A 13,674-nucleotide genomic window follows, 5' to 3' on the forward strand; every position below is an offset into this window, starting at 1 on the left:
ACAAAAATAACAAAACACCACAAAGCTTTTCATCCAAGCCTTTTTGGAGATGGTTCCAAATAAGGTAAACCTGTTGGAATACAGAAAGTAACTGATCTGATAGTGCCATTTGCAGGTATTCAAGAGATCATGAGTCCAACCCCAAAGGATTATGAGACTGGCTGAATGGGTGAAGGAGACTCTGCCTTGCATTTTTCCTGTTGAGCAACAAGACCTACATTCAACTTTTGTCCCTACAACTGAGAACCATAATTAAGATCGAAGCAGAAACTCTCACACGACTCAGTAGTTCTACGTGTTTGGCTTTCTAAAAGCCCACCAAATATCATGGGATTTGCCACACAACATCAACAGTGGGCAACACTTGTTGATTACACAGTCAAGTAACATGTGAAGATAGGCACTTTGTTGTGCATAAGCTACCTGCACCTCCACCGTAAATCATTGTGCTTGAGGTTCATGCCATCACTAATTTAAAGCAACTGAAAAGGCATCACAAATCAAGACAGAATTACAATCATGTAAGGAATTTGGGGATGTTTTTGAAAGAAACAGTGAAACAACTGCAGATTGCCTGCACCAATTTTGCAGAAGGGACTTTCCCAGACACTGATCCCCATTAAACAGAACAAAGTTCAATAATAAGAGAAAAATGGCATGTGTTATAACAACAGGAGAATGGGGAGGGGAAGAGTCAAGGGAACTCATTATTATATCCCATGACCTATGCAAATCCCAAAACTTTCAAGGTAGGCAACTTGAAAGTGAGGAGGCAGGAGATTCTGGTCTCTCCCTGCTTCTCCCTCACTAGTTTGACCGATAAAGTTTGGGGCAGGGAGATAAAGAGGCACTGCAAGCAGCAATGGATATGAAGAATTGGACTAGTCCTACCTTTTAAATTTCTTGTACGTGGAAAACAAACAAACAAACTTGTGATGGTCCAGAAAAATGAGGCAAAAGGTTCTTGTAGGATATCTTTTACTGGACTAACTGCAATGAGACCAGAAGAAGAGTGTTCTACATTGAAAAGCTTTTTAAATCTCAACCAGGCATTTGGTCCAATAGAAGATATCACCCACAAAATCCTTGGCTCTTGCAAAAGCCATTAGAGGACATTTTTTTTTTAAAAAAAACAGACACTACCTAGAGGACTCCATGTGCTTATTCAGCTGTGTTTGTTAAAACAGCAGGCCTTAGTATTATCTGCATTATTCATTCAAAGTTATTACTTTTCAAAGATTTCCTGACAGGAAATTGCTGATTAAATTAATCACTATCTTTCTTTATTTCTCCCTTATGAGAGAGATAATATTGCACAGTTATCCAGTACAGCCTCTCAGATAGCCTTTGCTGGGAGAAGAGGAAAGAAAAGAAAAAAAAAACAAAACCCTAGCACCAAATTTGTCTTACCCTGCCACGGTTGAAGTTAGCCCAGCTTCTCTCTTTATATAGAGGCCAAAAGAAAAAATATTTTCTTAATCAAAGACAAAGCCATGAGAAAAAGGAAGAGTGATATCATACTGGGCTGCCAGAGCTACGTATTTGAAGTACTTCTGTCAGCTTTATAAATTCTTCCCATGTTTAAACTCAATTAATTTTAAGCTATTAAAATAAATCTTGGTTAACACTCCTCAATGATTACTACACCAACCTATCTGAAGTGTTATGCAAGAAGTATAAAAGGTATGTGGATATCATCTTATTCTACAGAGGAAGATGAAGCAAAGAATACAAATGTTACAAAAATGTAACAAGAAGTTTCTGTTTCCTGAGGACTCTACAGGCCAAACTGATGCCACAGCAGGACCCTTTGGCCAGAACCAAAATGTTACCTGGTTTTACAGATTTATGGATGTTAGGGGTTTGATCATTGAGTCCAGCCCCACTGCACTTGGGCTTGATGTTTCCTATTCTTTATTTGTATAGTAATAATATTTGCACTAAAATTCCGAATATGAGCCCTTATACCATGTTTACTACGTGTAGTAATTATTTAAAAACTTCATTTACTGGTATGAATTAGGGGTGTGCAAAACAGGCTGTATGAGATTCGGATTCGGCCCAAATTGGGGACAGTGATTCGATTAGCTTATTTGGATCATTGTCCCCGATTTGATTAGTCCGAATCCGAATCTGAAGATTTGATGCCAGATCGGAGAATCAGCAATTTGGCCATAGACAGCTTTAAATATTTTTTCTACATACCTTGAGGTACCAGGCACGGCTCATGAATGCTCACGGAATGGTGGGGCGGATGGAGTGTCCCACAGGAGCACGGAGGTGCCCCCAGCTTGGCGATCAGTCGCGGGGGGACCCTGGGTGCCCCCCCCAGACCAGGAGACACCAGTCACTAAGCCAGGGGGATGTAGGGAGGCCCCCCTGCGGACCTGGAGGTGGACCGGAACCAGGTCTGCTGCCGAGCGTGCTGGGGACCGCCCTGTGCTCCTGTGGGACTCTGCATCCGCCCCAGCATCTCAGCATTCACGAGCCACTGCCACCTGGGACTTTGAGGTATGTAAAAAACCAAACATTTAAAGCTTTGTCTCTGTCCACATCGCTGAATCTTCCTGAACCAATTCAGCGGGTTCCAATTTGATTTGGAGAGATTAAAGGGTCTCCTGATTCAATTCTCATTCGGAGATTCAGCCACTGAATTAGGCCGAATCGAATTAGCGACCAAAGCTTCGCACATCCCTAGTATGAATCTCTGAAGAGTTTGTACTTATTTATAGTTTTAAAATAGGACAGCACAGCTAATACATTTCTAGAAGTCTATATTACTTAAATTGGTAAAATTAAAGACAATAAGCTAAGCAATAACTGTGTTCAGCCTACCAAAGCGAACCCTAAATAACTAGGCCAGAGAATAGCAGCAGAACTCCAAATCTGTTTAACCACATTATTATTCTATTAACGGTGATGCATTAAACTAAAGTGCAAACTTGGTTAGCTCACAGGTCAAAATGGTATCAATCTATCTCCGTCTTTAACCATTAACATTCACAACAGAAGCACTATTACCAGAGCTACAGAGACTTTATACAGGTAGGAAATAAGGAATTCTCAAACAGTATGAAGATTTTTCTTTTTTTCTTGTATGGCAATCGATTTTACCTTAAAGTGGTGATATTTAATAATATTTTAGAGGGTTCTAAAAGTCAGTGATTAGATCTGTCTTTTCCCTTTGAGGAATTAGTGACACCAAGGAAGTATAACTACTTTAGACACGAATACTAGGGTATTAGCAGCAGCAATAGTTAAGACTGCCTAAAGTAGGGGTGACCACAGCCAACCTGGCTCTGGGAGCTGCAGCAATTAATACTACTGCACAATTCCTGACCTGCACCAGTTATTTGGTCCACAGGGCTGGGCAAGTTGGGCACCAATGGCCTAAACTATTTCTGTGTCAATGATATACCTGGTCACTAATCACCTTCCAGGCCTGACTACTACCTGCATATGAATTATTTGAAGAAGTTCTGAACAGAAAAGGATTTTGCACAAGGAAGCCAAAAGCAATTGAGAGAGGGGTAGATTGGAACAGAAAGTAGTAATTCAATAGTAAATGCCTATTACTACTCACATTCTACTCTTCCCTAACAGGACTGAAACTGTAGCATGTCTTCATGGAAAAAATGTGCATTTTTATTAATTCCTTTTCAGTATGAGGAAAATCACACATGGCTGCACAACTGGTAGACACACTATAGTGTATACAGGCTGCAATGTGGCATATAGCCAATTGTGTACCACCCAAAGTGAGCTTGAGCAATGGTCATTGTAGTCCGTGATTAAACTCTTTTTAATTTCAAATTTCAATGTGGAAGGATCAAGTATTTATAGAATACATGAAATATACCAATCTCCCCCTCTTACAAATGAAAAATAACTAGGCTAGGGGCAGACATTCAAAAAGCCTAAGCCTGAATTGATTCAATCTTTGTAGGTTAGTCTAACCTGGCTAGGCCAAATCAGTTTTGAAACCAGACAGACATCCCAGAAATGCAGGCACATGCCTGCAGTGGCTCAGGCTAGAAGCCAGTGGGCTCCCTTCCCTTGCAAAGGACTGAGCTGAGGGGGGTGTGGCCAGGCCCCAGAAGGACACTGATTATTTCCCCCACCTCCCCTCCACGCAACCCAGCAGGGAATGTTTATCACCTGTAACGCAGTGTTTATCAAACCATTTAAGAAAACAAAGCCTCACTCCATTAACTAATGGAGCTCTTCTTAAATAGCTCTTCTAAGGAAGGACATTAAACTACCTGTTGATTAGCTCCAAAAAGCCTGTCTGCCTGTTGTCTCCCACAGCACAGACTGTAGCCAGCATGTGGTCCGCTAGCTAATGCTGAGGTGTCTGCGTAAGGGAGAGAGAAGGGGGGATAATCCCTGCTTAGCAGGGGGAAGCCAGGCAGATGCTCTGTGCTTGGAAGCCTTTGCTGGAGCTCTGGCCAGGGAGCACAGGGGCAGGGCCAGCTCTGCTGTGGAGCAGAGCCCCGCCCTGCCCAGCCCAGAGAGCATGCCACGATATTGGGGGTGTCTGGTTTATCTTAAAACCAGCAAGGAGGCTGGGACAGACATTGCATAAACTGGTTTGACCCCAATCAGTTAACTCTAATACTAGTACTACGTTCAAGCAGGTTTCTCTCAAACCAGTTTCAGCCATTTTCAAACTGATTTATGTGCACTGAACATCTGTTGTTACAGGTTTAAACCAGTTTCTGATTGCTTAAACTGGTTTATGTATAATGTTTGTCCTGAGCCTTAATGTTTAGGCTATAAACAAGGTTAAACGCCAAAATACGCTCTTTTCCTAAAAGGAATACTACAATTAGTTATATTTTTGCAGTCTAACTCCATCTCCAATTTAAAAAAAGAAAAATTAATTACATTAAGAAAAACAGCTCTGGATAAGCAAGTCATGACTAATAGCCATCTTAATTCATGCTTTTGCTACAGTAAATTTTATCCTGGAAATAGCTTCTGGCAAAAAAGTAAAAGAAACACTGAAGCTACTAGATAGCCTAAAGCACAGCAGCTCATACACTGTTAGGGAGAGACTTTATTTATTTATTTTACGTGTTTATTAATGCAGCTGAGTTTTACTGAGTCATTATTTAGTCATATAAAATGTAACTTCAGGACAGTATTTCTCATGTACAGTTTGTGTGTAGTTTTGGTTTAAAGCTGAATAGATGCAGCCCTTGAAATCAAGTCACATGAAACTATATAGCTTTTGGATTACTTGCATCTATCCTAAGAGGTTTTTTTCCTGTTTTTTGTTTTTTTGTTTTTTTTTTTAATGCAAGCTACACAGAAGTTAGCAAATAGTATCTTTTTATAATGCAATTTTACTTCAGGTATGCTAGAAGTACATTCCGATAGGGATAGAATGAAGAAATTCAATCTACTGAGTAGACAATATCTAATAATGGTAAATAAAACTTACTCATCCAAATGTGCACATGGTTTTTCTGAAGCTAGTAAACAGCTGCACAGTCTGCTTCCCATCAAAAGCTCCATGTATAACATATTATACCTCCGTATATCTGATGGTTCACTGGTAATTTTTCAAAACCATAACTTTCAAAACATATGACAACTACATTTTATTGAAGAAAGAAATATGCTTTGACTGCCACAGTCACAAATCTAAGACCAGACCAGAAAGTCTACTGTAGGTGCCAAAAGTCTGTGAAATGTCTGCATTCTACATTTGCTGGCACACTCAATAAGAACACAAGTGCAGGCCAACTTCAAAGGAAGAACACACTACAAGTATAACATGAAAGTAAAGACTATACAATTCATTTTACAACAAGGAGTGGTACATATAGCTCCTTTCAAACTGTTTGGAAGTGTGTCCCAATAGAACAGTTCTAAAACTGCTAAATTTATTTTTTTTTTAAAGTTGCCCATCTTTTAATGTCATTAATTCTTTTTTGTGGGCAAGGAGACAGCAACCTCCACAAATTAATTACATGTTTCAGGGAACTCAATGGGTTACTTGAATGATGTTTGTTTGTGTGTCAAGAGGGCAAAATGGATGAAGGAACAGAGTAAGAAAGAAAGATAGCTACTCATATGCACCACAATAAATTGCTAGACACAGGCTTATACATTAATGGCTGCCAATAGGCACCACTGCTACAGCTAACAACTGGTGTTACTGTTACCAGATTTCTGTGTGGCTTCACAAAAGCATTTCCATTGAAATGCTACAGGTTTCCCTTGCTTTATGCAGGTTCTGTATATGCAAATTTGCTCTTATGTGATGACCCTTTTTATACCCCAAATCGTTATATGCGAAGTAAATTCACTCTTATGCGATTGACATAGGTATGCTCCCCCCTCCCCCAAGCAGGTAAGTCTGTAGAGGGAAGGGAAAGGGCCATGGGGCCAGGGCCCCAGTCATTCTAGGCCCTGCTGCAGCTGCTCTGGGAGCCACTGGGCTGCGCTGCATTGCGCCCCAAACCCCCCCAGGGCTCCACTTGTCCCCAGTCACTCCACTCATGGGCTGCACCATGCCATGGTGCAGGCAGCTGGCATCAGCTGCTCCCAGGGCCGCTGCAGCAGGGGCTGGGGTAAATGGGGACAAGCAGAGGCCCAGGGGACATGGGGCATGGCATAGCACAGCAGCTGCAAGCAGGTGGCACTGACCACTCCCGGGGCCACTGCAGCAGGGGCTGGGGTGTGTGTGGACAACCTGTGCTGCACCCCGTGCCCCCTAGGGCTCCACTTGTTCCCATTCACCCTGGCCCCTGCTGCAGCAGCCCCAGGAATGGCTGATGCCAGCTGGGGAGGGAACCATCAGTGGGTGCAGGGCAAGGGTCACAATGCTTGCTGCTACACACACCCCGGTAGGGTTGCAGGCTGGGGGGCTGTGCTGGACTCTTCCTGGGGGGTGTGCCCCCGGATTTGCATGTCCTTTCCCAGCATCTTATGAAGAGAGCTTCAGGTCTCAAAAGATTGTGATATCTATACATCAATATCCATGATGTGTGTATTTCACACGCACTTACTTCGTCTAGACTATGAGGTGGCAAATCTATCCTGCCTTCTACTCAAGGTATTTTACCCCATAGTCAGATTGGTATGGATTGTGGGTGGGGTTTTACCTTCCTCTGTAGCAGGGGTCAGGACCTTCTACATGGGATCTCTCAAGCGTATATTAACAACCTTTTATAGAAGTAGGATGTTGGTCACTCTGCTTTACTTGCGACAAGTTAGGGGGCTGTGTCAGTGTGACAGTAATTTTACTAAGAGTTTAGACTATGGATTTGTATAGGATGGTTTGAATAGGGATGATCCTGCTTTAGACAGGCGACTGAACTAGATGGTATCTGGAGGTCCCTTCTAACCCAACTTCTCTATGATTCAATGACTTTACACTAACATGGTTAACTATGTCTCGCCATTCAAGGTAAACCAAGGAAGCCTGAAGAGAGAAGACTGCTTATTTTCAACTTTTCCTGCAACTCTACAGGCTGCATTCACTTCAGAGCGTAAGCAAAGGAAACTTAAGAACTCCAAAAAACGTGAAGGGGCACGTTCCATCCTTTCTTTTCTCCCCCTATGCAGTGGAATCTAGCACGTCATCAGTCCTACTCAGAAGTTGAAGATCTGACCCTATATTACCACACAAATTAAGCTTAATTAAATTGAGAGAGGGCATAATATTTTTGGCAAATTTCGTGTTTTGTTACAATATAACAATTTATCCAAGCGTACTCATTACCTTATATGCTTTCTAATATTCAAGCCTAAAAATTGTTGGTTCTCATGAACCTACTCATGCTTCCTGGTCAGATTTTGAGAATAATTAACTTAAAGTTCAAGGTATGTTCTTATGTATTTGTTCTCATTCCTAGATACATACCATACAGTAAGTAATGCGAGACATAAATGATGCATGACTTTAGAGAACACTAACTGCAAAATAACCACCAGACAGTTGAACAGCCTGTTTTGCAATATGCACAGAAGGATGGACAGCCCTCAGTGGTACGTCTTGAATTTCAACACTAAAACTAATAGAAGATTTCCTGCTGCCTTTACATCAACTTACAGGTGCAAAGAACTTGGTTTCTGGCAAGTGTAGGAAGAATTAATTTAGAAACCATAAGAACAGTTTTTTCCATTCCATAAACAGTTTATAACATTAATTACAATAGCATGCACACCAGCTCTGGTATCATGGACTAATGCAATTAAAATACATGGAAGAAGCCAAATAGTTCTTTACAAAACTTCAGTGACATAGATGGATCAGATAACGTAACTGGGAATTGGTCCTGTCCAAACTACTTCTGGCCATTGATGCATCTCACAAAAGAAACAAATGTCCATTTTAATTAACTGAAAAGGAAGGGAAAATGTGTCTTGGTCTCGTTGGAAAAAAAACAAACACTTTTCTTGAAGAGAAATACAGCTTCTAGCTACTGCTCCAAATAAAACTATCACAGTTGAAGCACTGGTGACTGCTTCAGAGAGGACAGAACAGCTACTTTCTCAAAGATTTTGTTTTTTAAATTAGCACTGAAATACATAAACTGATTTCTAATTAATCTTGCAGAAGCCCTTCAGCATTTCTTTCTTAAATAAAAATCCCATCCAACCACCATGTTTCTTCTCACCCCTGTTTAAAAACAAAACATCATTTTCTTGGCAGAGACAAAAATGGCTGAAGTTATAAATACAAATAAAATTAGTCTTTACTGACAAGAAATAACTTTGCTTAAACTGCCTTCCTCATCACTCCAAAAAGGACATTTTTTTTCTGCTTTAACCACATGGCTAAATTTGCTGAAGGATAGTATTAATACTGAGAGGTAAAGCTGTAAAACTATTAAGGGTCCCTAGAGAGCCTTAGAACAGGAATCTTTTATTATGTCAAGTCACAACTAGTAAGAATACCAGAAGTGAATATTTCCCAAGAATGGTCAAGAAGCAACAATCATCTTATACCAAAGCTCTCATCTTAGAAGAAAGCTTCTATTGATGACAGGAGAGGTGTGTAATAGAGCAAGGGAAGGAAGGCACTTTTACTGCTCAATTGATATGAAGAGCTTTGTAGGTTATGGGCTCAAACCAAAACCCACCGAAAAGATTACTATCAACTTTATTAGCTTGTATATTAGGCCTCTATGTAGGTGTGCACAGTTGAGGTCCTGAATGCAATAGCCAGTTTATCAATTTTTGTTCCCAGCTAGCCTTTTGAAAATGTTTTGTATATTTTCCCTTGAGTGCAAGGATAGCAAGACTAGAAAGAAAGTTCTTGTTCTGTGAAAAGTGTTCTCCTACACGTGTTTCAAGTATCTGTCTGTACTATTTTTCTCGCGATCATTCATTCTGGTATGTAACTTTAACCTAGTTTCACCCACACAGTTTCCATGAAGGCTTTTGGTGCCCTGGATCAGATGCATCGCGCATTTTAGGATAGGCATATGTAGGATCCATGGATTCTGATGGGTTCATTGTAGGTGATTGTTGTAGCAGTGGATAGAGTTGGTTCATAAAGACTATCACACACACACAAAAATCTAGCCTTCTTGTGGCAGGGACGTCGCCACAGATCAAAACCTACCTCCAAGCCGAGAGCAGAGAGGGACACGGAGACTGCAAAACGTCGCCTACGATCAAAGGTGCAGCGGGGGAGAGGCCGCCACAAGAAGGCAAGCCGCGCCAAGACTGGAGGGAAGAGAACAGAAGTGGCCACAGCGTGCCACAGGAGAGCCGGTGTATTCGGGTGCACTGATGCGGCCATGCTTTATGGCTGCATGTTAATGCCGGTTTTCCTGCCAGCCCTCGGAGGGGCGAATAAAAAACCCCACCAGCCAACATTCGAGAAGGACTGGAAGTGAGTCCTCCAGAGGGCCTGGAGCAGCTGGGAATGAATGACTGCCCTGGCAGGGGCGAGTGGTAGTAACCCCAGGAGGGGGAATGCCCTGCTAAAGCTGGCTCGGTGGAGCCTGAATCCTTACCTTGTGCAAGACTCTGGATCCTGGATACAGCTGGTATAGACTGGGACAGTGGTGGGTCCGTGAGAAGAGAAAGAAGGAAGGAGTCTGAGACTAAGTAACCATTGGGAGGAAAAGGGAAAGCGCCTGGGAGTAAGGTATCCTGGGGCAAATAGTAAGGCAAACCAGGCTGACGTAAAGCCTGAACTAGGATGGTACACCGTCTGAGCAGGACTGTGATGAGGCAAGGGCTAAGCCCCCTACCGTGGCTGGCAGACTTTGTCTTAGCCTCGGTCAAGAAGCAACATCTTTCGTTGGTGTAAGGAGGGGTGTAGGGGAGGTGGAGCCCTGAAACAGAAGTCCAAGCAAGAGCCGAAAGAAGGGACCAGGAGAGGCAGGATTCAAGAACATCCTCCCAGCAATAACCAGTAAAAAGATGTGGCACACGAGAATCCCTGCTGACCTTTCAAGGTATCTTACTGGAAGGCAAGCTGTGGACTCAAAAGGAGGCAGCTGCATCCGAACAGGCAGAAAGGGCGAAGCGCTCAAGTGAATGTCATGGGCGGTTAACACTTCCCTTTCATCTTGAAGAACTGTACTGCAATAAATAACCTTTATAACCATTTACAACTCCCTCAAATTTATGCAAGTACTGCACTGTAATTTATATCAGAATACGCAAAGAACAGAGTCTGGGGCAAGTGTTAATACTGACCAGCACTGCTCAACAGTACAACCTTAATGACAGAAGAAGGATATGTAGGAATTAAAATATCTAGGGTCTCTAAAAGCCATTCTGTTACATAGAATAAATAAGGTAAATCTTACACTGAACTGAAACTCTAAATCTTATAAAGAATAAGAGAAATGGAATATTGTCCGGGCATTTCTCATGTAGAAGGAAAGACACTGGTTACCCAAGATCAGTCCCTCTTCTCTAATTGCCTCCATGACCAAAGGCTGAGGATTTAGGGCATTGAGGGAAACAGAAGACTGTATTACAAGGTTTTAAAAATCGCTAGAATCCTGACTCAACTTGATAATGAAAAACTTTAACAAGCCTTCTTTGAGCAACTAAGCACTGTTTGAGTGTTAAATCTGTATTCTCCGAGTTTTATCCTGGGACTTCAGTGACTAACTATAATGCTGTGGTTTAGAGATAAAAGGAACAAGTCTCAAGGAAAAGGCTCAAGGTTGTGATTACATAAATATCCTGAATCTGTCACTGAAGGAAGATGTTGCCTAAATTCACAGTAGCAATAACTTAAAAAAAAAAATCCTGAAAGTTTAGCACTTCACATAATGTTTTCTATTATGAGAATGATCTATACTTACTCAATATTTTTGGTACAATAAGAAGTAATCTCTTCTCTTGTATTTGTTTTACATCAAATTAATATTTTTCAAACTTGGCCGACAAATATATTTTTAAAAATAAGAGATATAGGCTCAGCTAACTTTACACATCATAACAAGCAACAGTGATTTCACTATCTACACTTTATGATTTTCCCTACTGAAAAAGTGATGTTTTCATCTAAAAAAATTAAACATCAATTGTCATATTTCATGAAACCAAATAACCTTTACACTTCAATTCCTACTGAGCTCAATACTACTAAAAAAAGACCTAAATGCGCAAGTTTTACAAAATTCAGTGTAAAAAAAAAACAACACAACCTATTTTAGCTTTAAATACCTCTCCCCCCCAACTTATAAGAAAAAAAAGTAGTTATTTGTTTGGCAGTAAGAAGACAGTCAAACAATGAGCAACATCAAAATTGAATTCATGCTGAACTATAAAAGTAGTCACATTTTCTTCAGTATGCCTGGACTCGGTCACTGAAAATATCTAAACCTTTTTGTTAGTGGGTTCATTAGTAGTTTGATATCATACCTCACAGGTTTCCCGTCTCGTAGCAAATCTTCCAAACTCTTTTCACAGTGTTCAGCTGCCACCACCAGCCTCTCTAATTAAAAGAATATACCAAAAGCAAATTTACAAATCCAGACACATGGCTTTACCCCAAATATTTCAACAGCCACCTTATTTAAACTATTATACAGCATCTTGGCATACACTAGATATATTATTAAATAAGTACTTCCTTCAGAATGATTACAAATCGAATACACAATGCAAGAAAAAAATATTTTTTTCCCTGTAGGTCACAACATTTCCTGTCCTGCAAATATTCACATATTAAATTTAACATACCAAGAATTTGCCATCATCTCAATTGCTAAACAGTTCTCGGGAACTGAGAGCACCACTTATATTGGGATGGCTGTATGGTGAATTTTCTGATACCTTACCTTCCAACAATATGAGAAGAGGAGAAAAGTATCTTTCCAGAGTTCACTGAACTTTACTACCTTCACTTCTGAATTTAGTTTGTAGATTTTTCTCTCCTCAAACATTAGCTACTATATCCAGAAACTTTTTGACCATGTGGAGTGCTTTGCCACTGCTGTAAGTATTACAATGTCAGTTTCACTACCATATTATTTCAGTAGACAACTGACAGGTTAAACTTGGAAGCATTTATTTACCTCTTAATCTACTAGTATCTTCATTAAGAAGTACAATATCCTCATTTTTTTCTGCCTTGATGATCAACAGATTTGATAACTGCATCCTCAAAACGTTTATATCTAAAGTGTAAGCGAAAATACTTTATGCCACCAATTCCAAAATAGTCAGTAAAGCTCATGATGCTATATACAATTACACTTGATTTAGGGGCCGAGAAACAGTGATCTGGACACCACCACTGCTGGTTTACATTCAACAATCTCTCTTTCAAAGTGGAAGGGTTGGGCGGGAGGGCAGAATTTACCAACTATACCTTTTGGCAGATCCTGTAATTAGCTAGGCAGTTACAGCCTATATAAGCTTTTATAAAGGGTGAATGTTGTTAGTGCTATCTTTAAAACTACCAATCCAAGGCACAGGGGGTATTCTGTGCCAACTGTCCACTCCGTTCCTTTTGAGCTTCCAAGGAAATAAGATCATCTTGAATCACTTCCGAATAGAAAACAGCTGAATCCCGATTTGTGAGCTAGCTTTACATGTGAAAACAGTTAATGGACATGTAAATAACATTTTGAGTGATGAGATGAGAGATGTATTCTGCACAGCATTAACTAAAAATATGAGGTAAATTTGATGCCAAAACATGAATTGTTTGAACTGTCTAAGCAAACAAACAAGAAATACTGATCAGAACAGTTTGCCACAGCTCTGAAAAGCATGCTGGATTTTCTAGGAAAAGCTTCAATTAGATGCTTATAAATTTTAGGAAAGTGGAGTTAAGCTAGGTGTTTATTTACTCAGACACAAACCTATCAATGACAGTATACCATACATCATAACAATGGTGCCCACTAGGGCTGTGTGACGCTTCAGTTGCTGATTCAATTTGGAGGCGATTCAGCAGCCGAATCTCTGATTCGGAATTAAAAAAAATAAATAAAAAAAATAAAAATAAAAATCAGGAGACCAATAAAAAGCTCCAAAATCAATGCGAATCCTCCAAATTAATTCAGAACAGATTTGGAGGCAATATGGATGCTCGGACAGTCCCCACTTGCCACCACAGGGAGCTGGACTCAGACTCTGTGCTTATAAGTCATGGGTGGAGACCATGAGGGGACCCCCGTGAGGCCCCTCTGCTGCCTGCTCCCCAGTTCCTCCCCCCCCCCACCCCCCACCCCT

The 13,674-nt window shown here is 40.8% G+C and overlaps 1 protein-coding gene across 13 annotated transcripts in view; it reads right to left on the reverse strand.

Annotated features, from left to right (window-relative positions):
* The window catches only part of TBCK (TBC1 domain containing kinase), a 187,895-nt gene that overhangs the window by 150,766 nt on the left and 23,455 nt on the right, over positions 1 to 13,674 (reverse strand). For 11 of the 13 annotated variants that reach the window (XR_003094992.1, XM_006027572.3, XM_025208794.1 and 8 more), the window contains 2 exons: positions 12,510 to 12,611; positions 11,854 to 11,926 (listed from right to left, as the gene is read on the reverse strand). Coding sequence is in view for 11 of the 13 variants with exons in the window: in XM_006027572.3 (XP_006027634.1) it covers positions 11,854 to 11,926; positions 12,510 to 12,611 (175 nt within the window). In the remaining 2 variants the exon portion in view is untranslated. Of the gene's footprint in view, positions 1 to 11,853; positions 11,928 to 12,509; positions 12,612 to 13,674 lie in introns of those variants that run through there. The other 2 variants (XM_025208798.1, XM_025208800.1) reach the window with 2 other exon arrangements.

Source organism: Alligator sinensis, unplaced genomic scaffold, assembly GCF_000455745.1.
Source record: "Alligator sinensis unplaced genomic scaffold, ASM45574v1 scaffold1092_1, whole genome shotgun sequence".
Taxonomy (NCBI): domain Eukaryota; kingdom Metazoa; phylum Chordata; order Crocodylia; family Alligatoridae; genus Alligator; species Alligator sinensis.